At 42.4% G+C, this 24675-nt stretch overlaps 1 protein-coding gene across 2 annotated transcripts in view; it reads right to left on the bottom strand.

Moving 5' to 3' along the window:
- LOC124555044 (UTP--glucose-1-phosphate uridylyltransferase-like) overlaps window positions 1–24675 on the bottom strand; it is a 225491-nt gene that overhangs the window by 195507 nt on the left and 5309 nt on the right. Inside the window, exon 1 of one of the 2 annotated variants that reach the window (XM_047128815.1) lies at window positions 9461–9581. The exons of the other annotated variant lie outside the window; for it this stretch is intronic. Coding sequence (XP_046984771.1) covers window positions 9461–9487 — 27 coding nt within the window. The 5' untranslated portion in view covers window positions 9488–9581. Of the gene's footprint in view, window positions 1–9460; window positions 9582–24675 lie in introns of those variants that run through there. 2 annotated transcript variants of the gene reach the window in all.

Below are 24675 nucleotides of genomic sequence, written 5' to 3'. Positions count from 1 at the left end.
GGAAAACTGCTGGTGAATCCTGTGGATGCCTTGGGCAGATGGAGGGAATATTTTGAAGAGTTGCTCAATGTACGTGAAAATACGATCAGTAATGTTTCAGATTTCGAGGTAGAATGGGATAGGAATGATGATGGAAATAGGATCACATTTGAGGAAGTGGAGAAAATGGTCAATAGACTGCAGTACAATAAAGCAGCTGGGGTGGATGAAATTAAGTCGGAACTCATCAAATACAGTGGAATGTCAGGTCTTAAATGGCTACACAGGATATTTGAAATGGCCTGGGAGTCGGGACAGGTTCCATCAGACTGGACAAAAGCAGTAATCACACCAATCTTTAAACATGGAAACAGAAAAGATTGTAACAACTACAGAGGTATCTCTTTAATCAGCGTTGTGGGTAAAATCTTCTCAGGTATTGTTGAAAGGAAAGTGCGAGTATTAGTTGAGGACAAATTGGATGAAAATCAGTGTGGGTTTAGGCCTCGTAGAGGTTGTCAGGACTAGAACTTTAGCTTACGGCAAATAATGGAGAAGTGTTATGAGTGGGACAGGGAATTGTATCCATGCTTTATAGATCTAGAAAAGGCATATGACCGGGTTCCTAGGAGGAAGTTATTGTCTGTTCTACGAGATTATGGAATAGGAAGCAAACTTTTGCAAGCAATTAAAGGTCTTTACATGGATAGTCAGGCAGCAGTTAGAGTTGACGGTAAATTGAGTTCATGGTTCAGAGTAGTTTCAGGGGTAAGACAAGGCTGCAACCTGTCTCCACTGTTGTTCATATTATCTATGGATCATATGTTGAAAACAATAGACTGGCTGGGTGAGATTAAGATATGTGAACACAAAATAAGCAGTCTTGCATATGCGGATGACTTAGTTGTGATGGCAGATTCGATTGAAAGTTTGCAAATTAATATTTTAGAGCTAGATCAGAAATGTAAGGACTATGGTATGAAGATTAGCATCTCCAAAACGAAAGTAATGTCAGTGGGAAAGAAATATAAACGGATTGAGTGCCAAATAGGAGGAACAAAGTTAGAACAGGTGGACGGTTTCAAGTAATTAGGTTGCATATTCTCACAGGATGGCAACATAGTGAAAGAACTGGAAGCGAGGTGTAGCAAAGCTAATGCAGTGAGCGCTCAGCTACGATCTACTCTCTTCTGCAAGAAGGAAGTCAGTACCAAGACTAAGTTATTTGTGCACCGTTCAATCTTTCGACCAACTTTGTTGTATGGGAGCGAAAGCTGGGTGGATTCAGGTTACCTTATCAACAAGGTTGAGGTTACGGATATGAAAGTAGCTAGGATGATTGCAGGTACTAGTAGATGGGAACAATGGCAGGAGGGTGTCCACAATGAGGAAATCAAAGAAAAACTGGCAATGAACTGTATAGATGTAGCAGTCAGGGCGAACAGGCTTAGATGGTGGGGTCATGTTACACGCATGGGAGAAGCAAGGTTACCCAAGAGACTCATGGGTTCAGCAGTAGAGGGTAGGAGGAGTCGGGGCAGACCACGGAGAAGGTACCTGGATTCGGTTAAGAATGATTTTGAAGTAATAGGTTTAACATCAGAAGAGGCACCAATGTTAGCACTGAATAGGGGATCGTGGAGGAATTTTATAAGGGGGTTATGCTCCAGACTGAACGCTGAAAGGCATAATCAGTCTTAAATGATGATGATGATGATGATGATGATGACAAAAAAATGTGAACCAAACTTTTAAACGAGTTATTCTCAGAACGGTATTTTTCAAATTAGCGAGAAACATAACTTGAAAACGATTTTGATTCGAATTTGATACCGATATATTAAGCTGAATTCTCTACAAACACACGTAGCCGTTTTGCGATATCTTTAAAAGTCTGTTTTCAGGGCACGCTTTTGTTTCGATTTTTTGGGCGAAGAAAATTATATTTTGTTCAACACATCACCATTTTTGTTAGAACTTAATATTTTTCAGCTATCCTATGTGTACTGATAGAAAATGTATTGAAAATGACTTATACAAAATTATTTTATTGCAGGTTCAGTAGGAGGGCTTCGGGAATACCCGCCGACGACCACTGTTCCGGTGGCAAGGGGTCCTTCCACCTGGTGCAGCGGTTACAGGGAGCGTCCGAAGAGGAAACAATAATGATTTCTCAAAGGCAAAAGTGTAAGTAATAAAACTGTCATCGGATATAGCATTAATTTTTATTTAACTTAAAAAACCCATAAAGTCAGCTATTTTTCACGCGTTCAGAGAGAGCATCCCCCCCTCACCCCAAACTACTGTGCCACTGTGCCACCGAACTCGGTGCACACACACCAACCAATCAAGAGACATCTTTGTCAGATATTGTCACTGCAGATGAAGAGCAGGCGGCCGGCCGAGGTGGCCGAGCGGTTCTAGGCGCTACAGTCTGAAACCGCGCGGCTGCTGCGGTCGCAGGTTCGAATCCTGCCTCGGGCATGGATGTGTGTGATGTCTTTAGGTTAGTTAGGTTTAATTAGTTCTAAGTTCTAGGAGACTGATGACCTCAGAAGTTAAGTCGCATAGTGCTCAGAGCCATTTGAATCATTTTGGCAAAAGACGAACTTTCGCGGGGTGGTTGGCACGACAGCGGTATACGTGGCACAATTTCTTAAGTGAAGAGGTGGTGTGGCCGGAAAAAGTGGTGGTGGGGGACAGGTAAGGTGGTGGTCATACCCAGGCAATCGCCCGACAAGAAAGTTGGTCGGTCGGTTGGCCAAAGTGCTTACACACGTTCAGTTTGTCGTTCGGTCGGCAGGTCGGTTTTGTGTGTGTGTGTGTGTGTGTGTGTGTGTGTGTGTCTTTGTGTGAGTAGGGTCCTTTGCAGGAAGAATTGATTCTCGGGACTCATATCTGTCCAATTCCTTGAATCATGGTAAACCTGTCTTCATAGCCCCGACAGCTTAGTGGTCAGCGTAACGCATTGCCGTCCTACGGCGCCGGGTTCGACTCCCGGCTGGGTCCGAGATTTTCTCCGCTCAGGGACTAGGTGTTGTGTTGTCTTCATCATCATTTCATCCCCATTCGGCGCGTAGGTCGCCCAATGTGGCGTCGAATGTAATAAGATCTGCACCAAGGCGGCTGGACCTGCCCCGCAACGGGCCTCCCGGCCAATGACGCCAAACGCACATTTCCATTTCCTTACCCTTCATGAGTGTGGTACAAAGTCGCATATTCCAGCAGTAAAATGCATTGCCCCATACTGCTGTTCACACCACAAACGCCTTGAGAAATACACGCCCCCTTGACTGCCTGCACAGTAACCAAATCTGTCACCCACAGATATGTATGGAATGCGATATGGAAATACACTTTTATACCAGCCTCTAGCCGATACATTATACGAATTCAACCAGTATGTGTTTCGGGCATGGCAAGAAATAGCTGAAGATGAAGGGAGGAGTCTGTGTTCTTACATGCCCCAATGAAAATACAAGTGTATTCGTGCTCGTGTGAGTCATATCTTATACTGTTGTTGATGGACATTCCGACTGGAATGAAGATTTAATCATTCAACACCCGCAATGTGATGAACATATGCACGAAGTCTGTTAATTGACGCTTCGTGGTGCAATATTTTCCAGGTCCATCAATGTACAGGGTGTTTCACAATGTTTTGACGATTTCAAATGTGAACAACGTGCGCTAAAAGCAATATACTGCGACCGCGTCGCAATCTATTACTAGTACGGAGTGTCAAGTTTTATCCAATATACAAGTTCGTAATCATGTCATATTGGTCGAAGCACCATCATGCGTTCGCGGTGGAGTGCTATTTTCGCTACAACAAATCTGTCGTGAGCGTGCAACGTGTCGCTCGTAAGCACTTCAAGATTCAGCCACGATATCCAATTTCTGCTCGCGGACAATATTGAATTCAGTAAGAAACTTCGAGAAACTACCAGTGCATCAAATCGAAAGTCAAACGGCCCTCGGAAAACCGTCCGTACTCCTGAGAACATTGAACGTTTGCGTGGCAGTTTATCGGCAAGCACTCGTCGTTCGTTACGAAAACTTGGTTCCAACGACATGGCGCGACATGTCACGTATCCAACAAGACCTTTCAAGTTCTCCGTGAAGCGTTTGATAACCGCATGATTTCCAAATCCGCTTCTGTCCAATGGCCGCCTCGCTTGCCTGATTAACCGCTCCAGACTTTTACCTGCGGGGTTATTTGAAGGCGAGAGTGTACTCCGACCGGCCGAGAAACTTGCAACAGTTAAAAGATCGAATTCACGATGAAATTTCCAGAGTTCCTCCAGTAGTTACGATAGATGTGTTCAGAAACGCCTCGAATATTGTGTAGCCGGAAATGGTCGCCGTTTGTCCGATGTAGTATTTCATTAGTGGGTTTGAATAAATGTATTTTGTGTAAAATGTTCAGCTCTGTTTCGCGGTTAGTTTGTGTGTTATTCAAATCGGAAGTCGTCAAAACATTTTGAAACACCCTATAGTAGAAAAAGGTTCAAAAATGGCTCTGAACACTATGGGACTTAACTGCTGTGGTCATCAGTCCCCTAGAACTTAGAACTACTTAAACCTACCTAACCTAAGGACATGACACACATCCATGCCCGAGGCAGGATTCGAACCTGCGACCGTAGTGGTCACGCGGTTCCAGACTGTAGCGCCTAGAACCGCACGGCCACTCCGGCCGGAAGTAGAAAAAGGTTTATATGCTATTAACTACGTGGATTACATGGTTGGCACCACCAATAGTCTTATGACAGTGAACTGTATAGATACAGAAACTATGAATCTACTACAGTCATACTATGTTACAAACACTTGTGCACCCCATCAGCGATACAATTGCACTTATGGTAAATTTATCGTTTTCAAATATCAGTTGTGACAGAAAATACGAAAGGAACAGTGGCGTCAAAAGAGGCTATATTGGTGACCAAAGGTCAATACTTACGAATGCGTGTATTTAGTTGTTCGTGCATCTTTGAGAATTTGGTAGTACAGAGGAAGAATGAAGTACTCTTTCCTACGCGCTTCACAGAGTAGATGCAAAATAGTTTCTCCAAACGTAATTCATACAAAATTGGTTACTAAGACTTTACTCGGGCGCCAAGTGAAGAAATTGACACCTCCCCCGTGCGTTTTGTTATCGTTTGAAAGACGACAGTAAAGACAGCGTCTCAAAAAGTGATGTATGATATTTAAACACCTGTAAAGTAACCACGTTTAATTATATTTCTCCACGAATCCACTGATATTAATTGAGGCCTATTGAGAGTTTACGCAGCCTACATTTTTGGTATCAGCGCAGTAAGAAGTTGTCTGATGCGCTTCCAAAAAAACACACAACACATCTGACATTCAGGGCGGTCATGCATGTCACGTATTTCACGGAACGAAGACTGTCCCCCTGCACATCCACGCAGCCGATAAATTACAACTGACGAACTGCGTGTGAAGCTCTGTGCTTTGTACCGTGCCCACCTCACAGTCTGATTTGACTCTTTCAGACTTCGGTTCATTAAGGCAGATGAAAAATGGATAGCGAAAGCAGTTTTTTAGTAGCGACAACGTCGAAGCAGTTGTGGAATGAGAGATGCTTACGTGCTGTTGGAGACCATTTTCTGTCAGTGTGAGCACTTTTTCTTCGTTAGAGAGAATTTATAACGAAATACTCAGAAGAAGCAGTTTCAAATGGCTCTGAGGACTATGGGACTCAACTGCTGAGGTCATTAGTCCCCTAGAACTTAGAACTAGTTAAACCTAACTAACCTAAGGACATCACAAACATCCATGCCCGAGGCAGGATTCGAACCTGCGACCGTAGCGGTCTTGCGGTTCCAGACTGCAGCGCCTTTAACCGCACGGCCACTTCGGGCGGCAAAGCAGTTTCAAAGCTAAATTATTGTGCTGCCAGAGAGCAGGTCTGATACATTGTATTTGCTTCAGTTATAGTGATAAAAACATTGGTTTTAGAAAAAAAGTCATAGGAAAATCATGAGTATTATTAAGAAATAAGTAAATTTCGCACGTAAAATGTATTTTACCGTAATTAATACGATACTATCAAGATATGGACGTCTATACACACAATATATAGATCAAATACCATACTTTATTTATTAACTTATTTAACAGAAAAAGAACAGCCTAGTATTTCGTGCATACGTAAATGACTCTGAGCACTATGGGACTTAACTTCTGTGGTCATCAGTCCCCTAGAACTTAGAACTACTTAAACCTAACTAACCTAAGGACATAACAAACATCCATGAAATGGCTCAAACCAGATTTTGTTAAAGCAAAATGTATGCTTTAAGATAGCTTCAGTTATATTCTCAACACTACTGGATACCTCCTTTGCTCTTCTACAGGCAGACATTCACAAATATTCCGCTGATAAACTCTGTCTCATAGACTTTAAGAAAAAAAAACAATTAAAAATTAAAATAGTGTATATAAAGGCAAGTGTTTTTGGTTACGCATGGAAAATGTTGTCTTCAAAATTGTTCAAATGGCTCTGAGCACTATGAGACTTAACATGTGAGGTCATCAGTCCGCTAGAACTTAGAACTATTTAAACCTAACTAACCTAAGGACATCACACACATCCATGCCCGAGGCAGGAGTCGAACCTGCGACCGTAGCGGTCGCGCGGTTCCAGACTGTAGCGCCTAGAACCGCTCGGCCACCCCGGCCGGCCGTGCATACGTAAGGGAAGGAAGTCAGCGCACACCGCACTGAGGAGAACGTAGAGAGAAACAGGACTGCAGTTCTCAAATCAAATTTATGAAGCACTACGAAGAGATGAGTACATCATATACGAAGTGCTACAAGTTGTCACCAAACGAGGTGGTGCAATAGTTAAGACACCTCATATTAGGTCAAGAGAAATGTCGGGTCATTCGTTTCGTTTCGTTCACAATATACATAAATGACCTTGTGGATGACATCGGAAGTTCACTGAGGCTTTTTGCGGATGATGCTGTGGTATCGAGAGGTTGTAACAATGGAAAATTGTACTGAAATGCAGGAGGATCTGCAGCGAATTGACGCATGGTGCAGGGTATGGCAATTGAATCTCAATGTAGACAAGTGTAATGTGCTGCGAATACACAGAAAGATAGATCCTTTATCATTTAGCTACAAAATAGCAGGTCAGCAACTGGAAGCAGTTAATACCATAAATTATCTGGGAGTACCAATTAGGAGTGATTTAAAATGGAATGATCATATAATGTTGATCGTCGGTAAAGCAGATGCCAGACTGAGATTCATTGGAAGAATCCTAAGGAAATGCAATCCGAAAACAAAGGAAGTAGGTTACAGTACGCTTGTTCGCCCACTGCTTGAATACTGCTCAGCAGTGTGGGATCCGTACCAGATAGGGTTGATAGAAGATATAGAGAAAATCCAACGGAGAGCAGCGCGCTTCGTTACAGGATCATTTAGTAATCGCGAAAGCGTTACGGAGATGATAGACAAACTCCAGTGGAAGACTCTGCAGGAGAGACGCTCAGTAGCTCGGTACGGGCTTTTGTCAAAGTTTCGAGAACATATCTTCACCGAAGAGTCAAGCAGTATATTGCTCCCTCCTAAGTATATCTCGCGAAGAGACCATGAGGATAAAATCAGAGAGATTAGAGCCCACACAGAGACATACCGACAATCCTTCTTTCCACGAACAATACGAGAATGGAATAGAAGGGAGAACCGATAGAGATACTCAAGGTACCCTCCGCCACACACCGTCAGGTGGCTTGCGGAGTATGGATGTAGATGTAGATGTAGATGTTTGAAAAGGCCAACGCCAGTTTCCTTCCCCAATCAGCACTTTTGCTCCTTCTGTGATGACCTTGCCGTAAAGGGGGTGTTAACCTCGAATCCTCCTTCCTCAGTATCCTGTAGGAACGTGGTTCAAAAGAATGTGAAGTCTGGATATTTTCGTAAACAAATCCATAGCCTATTTCCTCCTCATTCGTAACTAGTGCTCAGGGTGACCGGTCAGAACAGTACATTTGTGTGTGTAGGGGGGGGGGGGGCTGGAGAGGAGGGGGGCAGATTGGGGGGATAGAGCGGGGAGGGGGAGAGAGGGGAGAGGGAGAGAGAGAGAGAGAGAGAGAGAGAGAAAAAGAGAACATTTGTACGATGGGATTATGCGTGATTCTAGGAATCACAAGCGACATACCTCATTCCAAGTGGTCACGGCTTGATATTCACCAAGCGAGTGAATGAACACACGTGCACTGGTCGTCACAAGAGCCATTTTATCAAGGGTCCGCATAAAATGGCAATAATGCTAAGCTGTTAAGGAGTGAGGTGGTGCATAGATTGATATACCAATCTCGTATTCGGGAGGAATGCTGTTCATATTCCAGGGACATTCAGATTAAGGCTTTCCATCGTTTCCTTAAATCATTTTAAGCCTTGGTGATGGAGTTCCTCTGAATAAGCCACAACTAATTTCCTTCCCATTACTCGCCCTCTGTGGATCGTCTTCTCCTCGTAGACCACACACACACGCACACACACACACACACACACACACACACATATATATATATATATATATATATATATATATAAGCGGGGAGGGGAAAGGGCCGAGAAGCCCCATATGACAGAAGAGCAATGAGTTAAGTCATTCCGAATGTATTAACAACGTATCATACTAAAATTTAAAGTATTTTTGTTGCTAGTTTTCCTCGCATCAGTCACGCCAAAATATCACTCTTATACAATACTAAAACATTCACTCATTTGAGAATGGAACAACAACATAACTGGCTAGCTCCCAGCTGTTGCGAAACAAAAACAGCTCGAGGTTAGCGCTACGCATCTGCATAACAACTAAGCGTATTGCAGGTCCACTAAACACGTATCTACTTACAGAGATGCTTTACGAACGAATATACGTAAACAGTAATACTACTGTAAAAATTCTACCACAGTAATGACACAGATAAATGCAACAAACTACATCCGTTACATGTAAGACGAAAGGACCCGTTTTCCGTAATAACATAGTTATTAGGCAATGCCGCTGCGTTAAAATCAGAGGAGAAATAGGTCATGGGTCCGTGATTCACATATGAATACCATGTCTACTGAATGAAAACTAGTCCGTACTATATGTTATTAATTAACAATACTGTACTTAGAAAAGTATATTCTAAAGATAAAGCAAGTTACCAGGGAAAATCAAAGCAAAAATTACAAGGAAATAGGAGATGCTAACACACACACACACACACACACACACACACACACACACACACACAGAGAGAGAGAGAGAGAGAGAGAGAGAGAGAGAGAGAGAGAGAGAGATAGCCATGGAAGCGTAGTGTTTAACACGAGTTAAGGGGAGCGTTTCTTCAGTAGGTGACCTCTAAACTTAGAGGACATTACGTAATCAACTACAGACGCAGTCGTAGCAGCATTAAGATGAGAGTGATAGGGCACGGTTTACCTGGGGCGGAGACAACTTGTCGGTCATGCTGCTGCTGTGACACACCCACTGACAATGGCCGTTCGAACTGCTCGGCGGAATCAGCGCCAACTGCCAAGCATGAAGGATATTCTTAGAGAGCGCTCGCCTGCGTTCATCCCGAGTTCGTCTCCGTAGACCAAGGAGAGGCGCATCTCACGGTTAAGCGACGCTTCTCCAAGCTCGTGGGTGGCTCTAAACAGTGACGATCAGGCTAAAGGTTTGCTATTCATTTCAGTTTCGTTCTGTGCTTTCAAACGTCTTGAAAAATTTTCGTAGGTAGACGTTAACATTTTCCTTAGACAGATTGACTATTACCTTTTTTCCTTGTGACATTGCGAACTTAGTAGATATTTGCATTTTGTAGCAATCAGCGAGCCAACTCAATCACTAGCTGTTGATAAGCAAATTGTATAGCATGAAAATGTATCATCTCCGACCATGCGAGTTCATATTTCCCTTCCTTATAGAAACTCAACACAGGAAGACAACACATATGAAAAATCCGCATAAAGTGCGAAAAAGCTGCGTACAGCGTGAGGAGCAATTAAGACAGCTATGTTTGTGTAAATACTGCATAGTAGGTGCCCGTTCATGTGAAGTCGTATAGTATGTCGAGCGAAATAGATTAAAACGAGAAGTTCGTCAGTAAACTTCACATGCCTGTATAAAGTGTATGACAGAGTACTTCCCGCAAGACCACGTATTAAAGTTACCAATCGTTTCATTCGTATAAGGCGTGCGGGAAGGATTACTGCTTTAATGCCTCAATGCGCGCTGCAATTACTCTAATCCCTTCGTGGTCTCTACTGGAACGACAATTATGGCTATGTAGTACATTCTTAGATTGCTCAGTTATAGTCCAGTTAACGAAGGAGAATTAGGGGAAAAATCGAGCAGTCGCAAATTTTTGTGCAGTACAAGGAGGGTGTGTCCTGAACAACATACTAAAAGTCCTGACCGGTGGGGTGTGAGCTTTCGTGTGGGGATGGGTTTAAAGGTCGCTTTTTATGTTTTTTTCGAATAACTCTCAACCACAGGCTCTACCGAAAATGTTTCGCAGTACAAAATTAAACTACAGTAAATACCCTACAAGAAAAGGTCGCATTTAGTATTTCTCTAGGACTAATAGCTTTCGCGTTCAGAGGATGGGAAAGTCGCAGAGTATTAAAAACATTATTCTAACAACATAAAATTAATGTTTATTTTTAAATGAAATGGGTTAAAAACAGATATTAAATGTACGAGGGTTGACTGAAAAGTAACGCCTCCACCTTCGTAACTCTTCAACAGTTGGCAGCATTGGTATGCGGCAAATACTGGCTTGTTCCATAGCCTTTCCTCTACAGCTCCAGTTGGCCGGAAGCCTTAGCACTGAACGGTTGTGTTGTTACAGTATAAAGTATGGAACCCTGCACAGACGGTCGGGCAATGCGATTTAAGCAACATGCGGTCATTGCATTCTTGGCAGCAGAAGGTGTCATCCCAAAGGAGATTCACCAGAGAATGAAAGCAGTTTATGATAATTGTGTTGATGTGAGTACTGTGCGTCGTTGGGCAAGTAAGTTTGAAGATGTTGAGGCGGGAACATCTGACCTGCGTAACAAACAAAGAGTTGGACGTCCTATGACAGCAACCACCGAGTTTCACAGGCAAAATGTTGACATATTGATTCAGGACGATCGTCGTAACACTCAGTGAGAAACTGCAAGCACAATCGGCATCTTATAAGAACGTGTGGGTCACATTATTGCTTTGCTTGGCTATCAGAAGATATGTGCACGATGGGTACCCCGGATGCTGACTCCAGAAATTAAAGCGCACAGACTTAAAATTTGCCAGGAACTCCTCTCGCGTTACGAGAATGAAGGTGACGCCTTTCTCCATTCAATTGTGACAAGAGACGAAACGGGGACATTATTATGCTTCTGATGAGAGGACGTTGAGAGAGCTGTGAGACTGTGGTTGCGGAAGCAGAGTGTCGACTTCTTCTGTGACGGCTTAAGAAAGCTTGTTCATCATTGGCAGAAATGTATCCAATTGGCTGGTGATTATGTGGAAAAGTGAATATTGGTAATTAAAGATCACATTCTAAGGATTATTTCTGCGTTTGATTTCTTAAAATATTCCCATCCAAACCGAATTAACGGAGGTGGAAGCATTACTTTTCATTCAACCCTCGTATGTACCACATCCAAGTGCAGTAGAGCCGTGTGACGGGATAAATTGTATTTAGAGGGGAGATAGGTCACCGGATTGTCTTCATGCACTTCCTTCCTTCATAGGTCTGCAAACTGAAGGTATTTATCGTCCATGTTTCACTTCCATACATGGCTACACTTCATACAAATACTTTGAGAAAGGACTTCCTGACACTTACATGTGTACTCGTCTCAACAAATTTCTCTTCGTCAGAAACTCTTTCCTTGCCATTCCCAGTCTGCATTTTATATGCAGATATTATTTACTCTTAATATTAACACAGGTAATGTGTATGGACATAATCTACGTGAATGTCTGGCACACTATTCTACACTGCTAGGGGAGAAATTGATGAGCCGGCCGTTGTGGCCGAGCGGTTCTAGGCGCTTCAGTCCGGAACTGTGCTGCTGCTACGGTTGCAGTTTCGAATCCTGCCTCGGGCATGGATGTGTGTGATGTCTTTAGGTTAGTTAGGTTTAAGTAATTCTAAGTTTGGGGATTGATGACCTCAGATGTTAAGTCCCATAGTGCTTAGAGCCTTTTGAACCATATTTGAGAAATTGATTCTTAGTTATGCCGTACGGCAGCTGTAGTGTTCTTCCAGGGAAGACAATTTCTTCCATCATGAGCGCTTTATGGACAGGGTATACCCCACCAACATTTCCTGCCCAGTTCTCTCATGTGAGTAGACAAAATTTCTTCAGTGATCTCTTGTTTGTATAGTGGAGTTATTTTCAGTTTATCGAGTCCCCATTTGCAGTTGTTCAGTGAGCCATTAAGTAAAAAAGCTCAGTAGCTGGAGCTGTCAACTGTCTACCTCGCCGAAAAACCTTTTTCAAGTGTAACATGCTGCCAATGTGTACAACAGTAATAACCTACAGCTTAACCTATGCTGAACTATCCGAATTTCTATACAGCTAGGTGGCCTACTTCTGTTGCAGTCTTCACTGTCACTTTCTGGAATACTTCTCGCAGCATGAGAAGTATCAAATGCATCACCTCAGCCTCAACTCTCTCAAAGTCTGAGGATGCCCTGAAGCTTTAATTGTCTCCCTCTGTAACATAAGTAGGCCACGTGGGTGTTATAGAAATTCAGATAATTTAGCATAGGTTAAGCAATACATTACGGCAGATTACTGTAGTAGACTTAAACATGAACAGTCGCATTCCATCAGATATATTCACATCCAGCTTGGAAGACACACTGTGAATCTTTGGTAAGTGCCTCCACTAAGTGCAGCACACTCAAGTGCCAGCAGTTCATGAATGGAAAAGATTTATGCAGTCTGTAGTATCATAATTCATTAATTTATCAACAAGTGACTAAAATATAATTACACAGCTTCACTATACGCTGTCAACTATAGACAGCAGCGAGGTTCCACATTTACTAATCCAATCCTTTTCCCATCAACACTAATACAGAAAATGTCACAAACAAATTAAATATATAGGGCCTTATTTTATACAATATCTCACTTAATAACTGTTAAGAAGCACTCAATAAACTGAAAATAATTCCACTATATGAATACGAGCTCAGTAAAGTTATTTTGTCTACTCGCATAGGGGAACAGGACAGGAAATCCTGGGCAGGTGTAGTCCCTAAACGAAAAGTGAGGTACGCATCTGGTGCCTTCCTGGGAAGAACACTACAACTGCCGTACAGATGACTAAGAATCAGCCGGCCGCGGTGGCCGTGCGGTTCTAGGCGCTCCAGTCCGGAGCCGCGCTGTTGCTACGGTCGCAGTTTCGAATCCTGCCTCGGGCATGGGTGTATGTGATGTCCTTAGGTTAGTTAGGTTTAAGTAGTTCTAAGTTCTAGGGGACTGATGACCACAGCAGTTGAGTCCCATAGTGCTCAGAGCCATTTTTTGAACTAAGAATCAATTTGTCCTCTAGCAGTGTTGAACAGTGTGCAAAGATTTACGTAGCTTCTGTCCATATCCATGACTGCGTTAATGTCATTAGTAACTCACATCAGTTTTCCATGTAGTATTAACGCATTTATGCAAAATAAACTTCACGGGTGTGTCTGCGCACTGCGTCGCCAGTGATTCATAAGGCACCCTGTGGTGGACCCATATAACTTTCTGAAACATCCTGTTGTTTCTTCTTGTGACGTAGTGGGATAGATATAGTGGGGAATCACCTAGTCAGCCTTCAGTTTGCAGACCTATAAAGGACGGAAATACATGAACACAATCTGGTGACCTACATTCCCTCGCACCTCTACGCCACACATCTCTCCCGTCCACTCTGTTACACCTCCGGAACATAATTTCTCCCTTAATCCCGCTCTACTGCACTTATACGTGGTACATACGTTTAATATTTGTTTTTAACCCGATTCATTTAAAGATAAACGTTAATTTTATATCGCTAGAACAATATTTTTTAATAACTGCGATTTTTCCATACTCTTAATGCGGGAAAAATTAGCCCAAGAGAAAAACTGAATAGGGGCCTTTTTTGTAGGAACTTTAATTTAGTTTAATTTTGTACTGGAACACATTTTCGCCAGAAGCCGCGATTTTTGAGTTATTCGATAACAACAAAAATAGACCTTTAAACTCACTCGTACTCCAACGCTCACACCCCAGCGCTCAGGATTTTTGGTATGTTGTTCAAGGCACTCCCTCAAGCAATGTGCAAAAATTTGCCGCTACCCGACTTTTTCCCCTAATCGATCTTTTTTGGTCTCCGTTGACTGAGCTATTATTGAAACTTCGTAAGTAGATTTTTGGAGGTAGTTGAAATCTATGTTCAAGAGTCAGTTACTTCAAGATTTAAGCATTTTCTTGTCGGCTCTTCCGCGAGTCAAGTAAACCTGCGTCCATTCATGCTGTCCCTCTTTAAATACGTTCAGTACCTCCAGCTAGTACAGTTTGGCTTGTGTCCCACACGCTTAAGCAGTGCTCTAAGATGAGACGTACGGTTTTTCTGTAAGAAATTTTATTTTTAACCTGAATGCATTTTCCATGTACGCTACCAACGAACCGAAGTCTACTACCCTCTTCACCTACGATTGTGTCTATGCGATCATTCTATTGCATATTCTCACAAATTGTTACAGCAACATATTTGTATGAGATGAGTGATTCCAAATGTGTTTCATTGATACTATAGTCAAAGGATACTATATTTTGTAAAATGCCTCAATTTAACAGTTCCGAACGTTTGAAGCAAGCTGTCAGTGTTTGCTCCACAGTGAAATCTTATCAAAATCTGACTGAATATTTATCCCTTTTTTCATATTGCACTTCATTATAGATAACTGCATCATCTGTGAAAAATCTGAGTTTATTGTTAACGTTATCTGCCAAGTCATTAATATAAAATATGAATAGCAAAGCTCCGAACGCACGTCCCGGGGGAACGCTTGAAATTACAACTACAGCTGTCGATGTCTATCCATCCAGGATAACACGTAGAGTCCTCCCTACCAATAAATCACATATTTTATTTCATACAACACATGACGGTACTTCCTCTGATAAGCGTTGGTGCGGTACTGAGACAAATGCTTGTCGCAGGTAAACAACACGGCAATCTCCTCGTTATTTTGAGCCATCACTTTCAGGGTGTCACATAAAAAAAGTACGAATTGAGTTTCAAATGACTGAAGTTTACAAAAGCCATCACGGTTGACACGAACGTGGTCATTCTATTCGGGATACGGTACTAAATAACTACTCAGTCAGTGACTCTGCCGTCAACTCATTTGTACATACTGGCTCTCTGGCAAAGCCTGCATGTCGCACTAAGAGAGGATATCATCTTTTGTAGTGTTTTGAAAAAGTTACTTGCGAAAACTTGAGGGGCGTTCTTTCCTTTCTTGAAGACTTAATCTTGGATTTAAGGATTTCCTGTTGCCACGGATGTGTGTTTGGATACCTGAATTTCTTGTGTAAGTCATCTTCAACGGGTAATTGTGAATTAACTTATAAATACAAGGGCACTTTTCGTATCCCATAGGTAGCATGTTCTTACTTCCAGTGAAGAGACTTCTCAGGCGTACGTGGAATCTGAAGTTTGATGCAGTCTGCAAAAGACTGGTCGAATAATCCGGCAGAAATATAGGGAGAGGGATCGCCCCACCTACATCTGTAGTTGTCCATGCGTTGGCTTGAGTAGATTTAGGACTACTACGAAAAACCAAAATCATAGTATGGATTGGAATTTTAACAATGATAAAGTGTCGTAAGTGCAACCGAGGAAAAGGGTTATATGTTTACTATAATAGAGGCACGTACTTTTTTACTTTTTGCTTATGAATTATTTTACAGTTCAACAAATTAGCTAATTGTGGGCCGTTTTGTATAACAACATGCTACGCACAAACACGTCATACTTCTTTGCAGTTACTCTATGTAGCACATTTCGAGATCTGAAACTTCATGTTTAGCTACATTTTCTTGCGTGTTCTGGTTTAGTGGTTACTTGTGCGATGTTTCCATCGTGTCTTGGTGATAGACACCTGAAATTAGCGAAGACAAATCAGAAAATGACCATTGACAACTTAATATATAGGTTAAATTCTAAATTAGAATGAACGCTTGTTTTCTCTCTAGAGGATAAGAGACAAACTAAATGTCAGAGGAAATACTTACTTGAAAGCAATGCTGAACATAAAATAGAATCGCTCTCACGAGGGAAATTTAGGAAAACTATTGTATCTTATGCATGTTTTATAGACAAGACAGGTCTCTGTTATAAGGACAATAAAGTCTGTGTGCTTTTACATTACAGTGTACATTTATTTTTAACTGGGATTTAAGCAATCTGCTACCTCGTGGCTTTGCTAATCAGAAAGATCAATACAGACTGACTAATGTAACTTATTTTTGACATTACACTTAGACTAGGATTCCGTCATCTCAATGGTAACACAAGCTCTGTTCAGAAACGCTGTGAAGTGAAGATGCTCAGTAACGTTAATGTATGTGCTTCCTATCCAACCGATGCCGAATAGCTGTCTATCTAAACTTCATGCGACGTATTGTGTTTCCCCTTTAGTACGAGTATTTCATTCGTTTACATTCCCCTTCTCTTAATGCTTATCATCAAATATTGTCAATAACATCGCTCAAATAATCACTAAACCAGAACAATAAACTGATTTCTGCGTACAGAGATGAGATATTACGTGTTTGCAACGAGCCGCATGAAATTGATGCGATAAATTGTGACTGAGTATAGCGTAAAATTTGTTTTGTGCACTGTGTGACGTAACAACAGCAGAAAGTAGATAAACTTTTACTTTCAAAAACTATAGAGTAATGTTTTGCGCTGCAGCTTCTTCGAATGATACAAAGTAAGTTTAATATAAATTTCATGGTTGTGATGCGTGTATGAAATACTTTATCAGTATTTATGCTAAATAAATTAATATAAAAGTTTTGGGAAAGCTTAGTGAAATTTCCTTTCCGCTGCCGAGGTCGTTGTCGCAGAAGTTAGGGTACTGGTCTCGTATGCGGGAGGAACGGGGTCCGGATCCACGTCATGTCACCCAGATTTAAGCTTTCCGTGGTTTCGGTATCTTTTAAGGAGAATGGCGGGATAGTTGCTTTGAAATTGCTCGGCAGATTTTCTTCCCTTTACTGTGAGAGCCAAACTTATGCTCCGTCTCTAATGTCCTCGTCGTAGACGAGGCGTTAAAACATGGTCTCTCCTTTTCGTTTCTTTCTGCTAGGTGTACTCTACTACAAACAAAAATCACCAATGTCTCCACTTTACACTGTGCATCAGAATTAAATAATATATATTTTTTTCTAAACCCGGTAGTTGTTTCCCATTACGAAGCATGAGTTTTAAATTCGGCTCAAACGTGCCTACAACCTTCCTCTGTATAGTTGCCTTGCGTCACCCACGGGCTCGACAACACTTCAGAAAGCGATGTGATCACATGCGAAAAATGTGTCACAACTCAGAATTTCATCTGAAGTGCAAGGCGGGATATTTTTGTCACCAAATTGCACCACAACTGTACACAACGGCACCGTGGACATTTCCCACGATGGGAAGGTCATCGCATCCCCTCTTACCCACATTTCACTCCTTCCTTTGAACGCTTCTGTGACGGAGGTCATAACGTTGACACCAGCCTCGAAATCACACGGTTTTCTTATGTGTGGTCAAGGAAAATATTTAAGACATACCGCATAAAGCGCGTCAATGAAATCACCCCTTCCCCTGGGATGTTGGCTGCTGCACGGATGGCCGGTGTGGCCGAGCGGTTCTAGGCGCTTCAGTCTGGAACCGGGCGACCGCTGCGGTCGCCGGTTCGAATCCTGCCTCGGGCCTGGATGTGTGTGATGTTCTTAGGTTAGTTAGGTTTAAGTAGTTCTAAGTTCTAGGGGATTGATGACCTCAGACGTTGTCCCATAGCGCTAAGAGCCATTTGAACCATTTGAACTGCTGCACAATTCGCGATCGAAAACGACAGTTCTCTGCGACGGGTAACATAACGACGTCCTTTTTACAACATTTGAAGCTGCTGACATCCCTGGACTTTCATACCCTCTCTAAGGACATTGCGGAGCTGTATCCCCATTGAATGTGATCGTGCTCTTTTGGAGCGCAGCGCGACAACAATTTTGGCTCTCGTATACAGGATGTATCCAACAAGGGACCGTTCAAAACCATTCGAGAAATTTGAACGTGATCTGAAGCAGCAAAGGGCGTTACGCTGTTTTAGCCCTCCTATCGCACTCCCTCCTGTAGCGTTATCACGGAGGGGTGCAACATTGCCACATGCTTGAATACAGCGGCAAACGGCCCCTCTGAGAACCCCCAGTTTGGCAATACCCTCGGTGGCAAACGGTCACATCTACTGAAAATTTTAAAAATGTGCCTTTACAGAGAAGACCTGCGAAGTAGTCCTAGACGCCTGCAGGCAGACAAATGGCATGGAAGAGGTGACAAGTGGTTTCATTGACGACCTTTATGTGAGCGATGGCGTTTTTGAAATCTTTTCTTCGGCCATACATAACAGCATCGCGATATTTCAGTGCTGGCGTTGCCTTTCTAACCTCCATAGCAGAGGCGTCAAAAGAAGAGGTGAAATGTGGATAAGAAGGGATTCGACGACCTTCCCATTGTGTGACACGTCCACAGTGGTGATGGGCAGAATTGTGATGAAATTTGGTGCCAATGTGACATCATTAACCCACATTAAACGTCACATTAATTTCTGAACTGAGGTCTTTTTTCTCATATGTCGACACATTGCTGTTTGAAGCGTCGAGCCCGAGAGTGAAGTAGCAGGGCTCCATGCTTTTGCAACATTACGGAGGAAGGTTGTAGACACCTTTGAGACAAACTTCAAAGCTCTGCGTCGCAATGGAAGGCAATTACGGGGTTTCGAAGAAGTGATCCTTTAATTCTGTTGTGCGGTGTAAATTCTGCAAATTTAGAAAAAGTGTGAAAAACATTTCTGTAGCTGTGTGTAACTGCTCGATAAAAGTAACTGTCATACACGTCTGTGGCTGTAAAGATTGTTTAATCGTCAAACCCGAAAAAGGCAGAATGAATCACGTTGTACCACAGTTCTGGATAAGATCACTGGTCAAAACAGTTAGGAGACTGTTGAATAAATTCTGGTACTACCTGTTATTCGGGCAGCTTGAAGTATATCTGCTCATTATTAACTGCGAGGGTAGCCGCGCAGTCTAGGGCGCCTTGCCACGGTTCGCGCGGCTCCTCTCGTGGGAGGTTCGAGTCCTCCCTCGGGCATTGATATATGTGTGTTGTTCTTAGCGTAAGTTAGTTTAAATTAGATTAAGTAGTGTGTAGGCCTAGGGACCGATGACCAGTAACTTACCACAAATTTCCACATTTTATTGCTCATTATTACTGCAGTCGTATATAAGTCATTCTGGTCACCTGGACACGTGACTGGCGAGTCCTGGACCTCTATGAATAATCGGTGCGAGCCGCTAATATTTACTCAATACTAATAGTGTAGTTTTTCGCTATAAGAAGTATAGCGACCAAGTGGTAGAATAGGGGTTGAGTAATCACTCTAGAAAGTAGTAAACACAGTTGTTGAGCTGCAAAGCGTAATTTCACGGCTGTCCACTCTTTTTCAGACAACTGGGGGGTATTAGAGGAAAATAAGTATAAAGTCATCCAAGAAGACTACAGTCGAAGATCACTGTTACACCTTTCTCATAGTCTGTTGAAGCGGACGGCAGCTGCAAAGCAAATACATCGGGTCATCGTCAAAGGGCCGCAAAGCACGAAGTCATCTGTTATGAGCCCGTTAATGACGCGACAAAATCATTTCGGAAAATATTCGACGTAGTAATGTTTTAGGTAACTGCACACCAAACGCAGTCATGTTTTGTCCACATACTTGTCACTACTTGCTGTTAACACTAACAGCCTATGCTCTTATACAGCGTTACTGATAAGTACCTCATAGGTTTCAGAAGATCACTGCGTGAAATCTGCAAGACATACTGAAAACTGAAATCAGAGGACACAGCATCTCCCGATGTTGGTAACTCACATTATAGATGATCAATATGGGCGCCGTTCGTGATGCGGCAAACGTTAACAGAAGGGCGTGGCAGCAGAGTTCTTTGGAAATCTGTTAATTAGGTTACCTATCTGCCGGCGCAAACTGAGACGATCCGACAGTAAGGAGCGGATGGTTTGTCTACGGCCCTACATGGTCTGACACGCCTGCCTCTTAGGGTAAACGCACCATGGCGCGTATTACGGATGGAAACTTGGAGAGCTGTGTTATTCACTGACGTATGTAATTTTTCCGTATGTCTTGTCGTTTTTGTGCTGTTGACGTCTGAAAGCCTGGAGGTACTTATGGGAAACCCTGTTCTTGGAGAGGCTGTGAACATCGAAATATCGTGAAAACGAATAGATGTTGCGGACAAAATTTGGCATCATTTAACTACCGATCTCCTTATCATCCGAGACGGCTTTCTGACAGTTCAGTGGTCTAGATCTTCCGGTCTTTCGTTTTCCCGATTGCTGATGCCACTATCGCTTTTTCGTTTTGATAAGCGACGTACCATAATCCCACGGGACTCTTTTGGTAGACACCATGATACAAGGGGAGGATGAACTCTAATACTATTGTCAGTGTGCTCCTAGAACCCGAACTTGTCTGGGCCTCTTATTGCAGCTAAAAAAGATACCTTCCTAAACTGTTCCACATTTCGAGTTCGCTCTTCTCAACGAGTGGAAAATTGCCCTTCGGGAACTTATTAATAATTTCATTGGATCTATTCTACGCAAATCTAAATCAATGTTGGCCTTTTGCTGTGATACTCTGCATTAAAGTGAGAATAACTACAGTTGATTTGGCTCATCACGAGTTATTTCAATGGTGAATAAATTTTTCTCTCTAGTCTTGAGATATATAAATTTGAACTTCAGAACACATTCATACCTCAGTGCCGTATACAGGGTGTTTCAAAAAGATTAGTCCGATTTTACAAGACTATACATTCTGCACGAAAGAAGATAAAAATTTAGGGTGAATTTCATTTTACGCATAGGACTACTAAGTTTGCACTTTCAAAAGAACCGTACGATTTTACAGGTTGGATACTTTACATACGTGCACGTGCAATCTTGGAGTATTTTGCACAGTTACGTTTAGAATCAAAGTTTTAATTTATCTTCCACAAATATTAAACGAGCTCGTTACCGGATACAAGATAAACGTCGGAAGATGGTTAAACGATTCCCATATTTTTGTGAGCTTGTCTGGAAATACTGCATTCACAACTGGTGCTATGCAACACTCTAAACTGTAGGAAGACACATATACTGAGTATGTCCAAATTCCCAAAGCAAAAAAAAAAAAAAAAAAAAAAAAAAAAAAAAAAAAAAAAAAAAAAAAAAAAAAAAATGAAGCCACATACTGTGTTGCCATGCGATTGTGGAGGCTAATTGTGCAATGCGAGATCCGTACATCTTTTAGGCTGTACGAGATGCAGTGCTATACTCTCTACGAAAATTACACCGCACGGTTGTAGCTGAATTGCACCTGTTGAAACAGAGACCGTTAAACACCTTTTGTTGCTGCGTTAACGTCGTCTCGACACGACACACGTTGGTTAATAAATGAGTGAGCGAACAAGTTGCACCCGGATGATCCCTGCTGGCAGTCGCATCAACCTGCAACTTATAACAGGTTCAAGGGTTGCATAATTTGAAATTCACCCCTAATTTCTATCTTCAAAAAATGGTTCGAATAGCTCTGAGCACTATGGGACTTAACTTCTAAGGTCATCAGTCCCCTAGAACTTAGAACTACTTAAACCTAACTAACCTAAGGACATCACACACATCCATTCCCGAGGCAGGATTCAAACCTGCGACCGTAGCGGTCGCGCGGTTCCAGACTGTAGCGCCTAGAACAGCTCGGCCACCTCAGCCGGCTTTCTATCTTCATTGGCGTAGAAGATACAGTCGTGTTAACTCGCATGCATCTTTTTCAAACACCCTGTACTCATCTGATTACATCATACTCACAAGGGAACTGCGCCTACTCGCCATCACCGATTTAGTGCAAATTTATGGTACGTTCACGGCTTGGCCAGAAATGAAAGTGACAGAAGAGGGAACTCCAGGTGGCTAAGCGTTTAGGGAAAAGACAAACAAGTAGTACTTCTGGCGTGGATCGGGCGAGCTATCAGCCATTTATGTTAGCGTGGTTCCTAGGCAATGGTTCGCGCAGCGGAAAGAGTACAGAACGCTAATCCGAGGGTCGTGGGGTCGAGTGCATTTGCGGACACTTTTTTATTTTCAGTTTTTCCGTTACTTAGGCTGAAAATTAACCGAAAAAAATATTTTATTTAATAATATTTTCTTAAAAGGCATGAAAAGGAAAGGTAGACGAAAATTTGGGATAGCAAATAAATTTCCAAGAGTTACAGCATCCACAAAGACTCTGCAAATAGATTTCCAGGAAAGAATTGAAAGGCGTGCACGACAGTTACGTATATAAAAGTAGCTGTTTTTATTATTTTACATTTGATGATTAAAACGTTCTGGCGTTACACTCGTCGATCTTGGTAAAACATGGGGAGCAGTAATTTTCTTTGCGTATTGCACACGTTATAAACGCCATATTTTCAGAATTACATTGTTGCTTTGATGTATCTACAGAAAAACAAACTTGGTTTACATACGTAAAAGGTTTTCTCTCATCGGACACTGCAGCTAACCACGATTAATGCTGCTCGAAGGTCAAGCTGAAACTGATGGAATACGAACTTCTGTATGCTTTAATTACGCTATTTTCTTGGAAAGTTATTTGCAAAGTTTTCGTGGACGTCATAAGTACAGTCCTTTCTTGGAAATTTATTTGCTACCCCATTTTTTCCATTGCCTTTCCTTTTCATTCCTTTTATGAAAACAATAATAAATTCAATATACTGAGTAGTAGTTCGGTTTATTTGCAGTGTAACTAACGCAAAAACTGAAAATAAAAAAGTATTCGCACAGGGACTCGATCCCACGACCCTCGAATTACTGTTCCGCACTGTTCCCGCTACGCCAGCCGCTGCCTGGAAGCTAGGCTAACATAAATGGCTCGTGGCTCGCCCGATCTGTGCCAAAAATGCTATTTTTTTCTAAACGCTTGGCCATCTGAAACTCTCTTTTGTGTCACTTTCATTCCCGACCAAGCCCTGCAAATACCATAAAATTTGGACGAAATCGGTGATGACGAGTAGACGTGGTCCCCTTCTCAGTTAAAAGTTTCGGTTTACACAACTGCTCTGTTGACCCGGTGGCAAAAATGTCCACAAGTAAGACAACGCCGCAGTGTTAGGTACCATCAGTGAAAGGAGGATAGCGTGTAGCGTCTCGCCGACGACGAGATCATTACAGACGGAGGACAAGCTCGGACTGAGGAAGGATGGGAAGAGGATTTGGAACCTTCCTTTTCGAAGGAAACATTCCATCACCTGTCTTAGAGAATGTCGGAAAACCATGGAAATCTTAAATCTGTATGGCCAGATGGGAACTGAACTCATATTTTCATGGACACTTGTACGGTTTGCTAACCATTGCTCCACCCCGTTTGGAAGGTCCCATAAACACATTCCGCCGTAAACCATATCTAACTTTTCGACAAATAGCAACCTCTGTATTTCTACTATTGCTGCGATTTGAATCAGGATAAGTGGTATTTTTGGCTCTGAGCACTATGGGACTTAACAGCTGTGGTCATCAGTCCCCTAGAACTTAGAACTACTTAAACCTAACTAACCTAAGGACATCACACACATCCATGCCCGAGGCAGGATTCGAACCTGCGACCGTAGCAGTCGCGCGGTTCCGAACTGCGCGCCTAGAACCGCGAGACCACCGCGGCCGGCTAAGTGGTATTCATTAAATGTACAACTGATTTGGACGTATCCTACGATATATTAGTGGAAAGGGAGATGAGGGTTTAGTGCCCCGTCTACGACGATGTGATCAGAGATGGAGTACAAGCTCGGACTGGACAAGAGTGGGACGAAGGAGCGCTATGATCTAACGTCCAGTCAGTGACCAGACAATTCAAGACGCAGCAAGATTTAGAATGGAAAATAATGGGAAAGAATATCGGGCGTACCGCTTTTGAAGAAAAAATCCCAATATACTCATTAACTTATTTAAGGAAACCAAGGAAGCCTGCATCTGGATGGCCGCATAAGGACCAGAAGAGAATTTGAACACTGCACCTCCCGACTGTGAGATAGATGTTTCAACCACTTTGTTACCTTTCGCGATATGAAGAACCAGTTGTTTGAGTACCGTTCCTGGGCAGAGAACCATCCTAAACGTATTCATGAATATCCTTTATACTGTTGAGAGACAAAGGCTCGGCTTTTTCACCCAAGGTGTTGGAGCTCACTTCTCGAAAATGAAGATCTGATCAAAATTTCGGCTTACTGTGTTTAGATGTTGCAGGCTTTTCTAGCATTTGCAGCTGCACAATTATTGACTGTCTTTCAATGTCTTATTTC

This window comes from Schistocerca americana, chromosome X (assembly GCF_021461395.2).
Source record: "Schistocerca americana isolate TAMUIC-IGC-003095 chromosome X, iqSchAmer2.1, whole genome shotgun sequence".
NCBI classification, from domain to species: Eukaryota; Metazoa; Arthropoda; class Insecta; order Orthoptera; family Acrididae; genus Schistocerca; species Schistocerca americana.
This window is presented reverse-complemented; position numbering and strand designations above follow the sequence as displayed.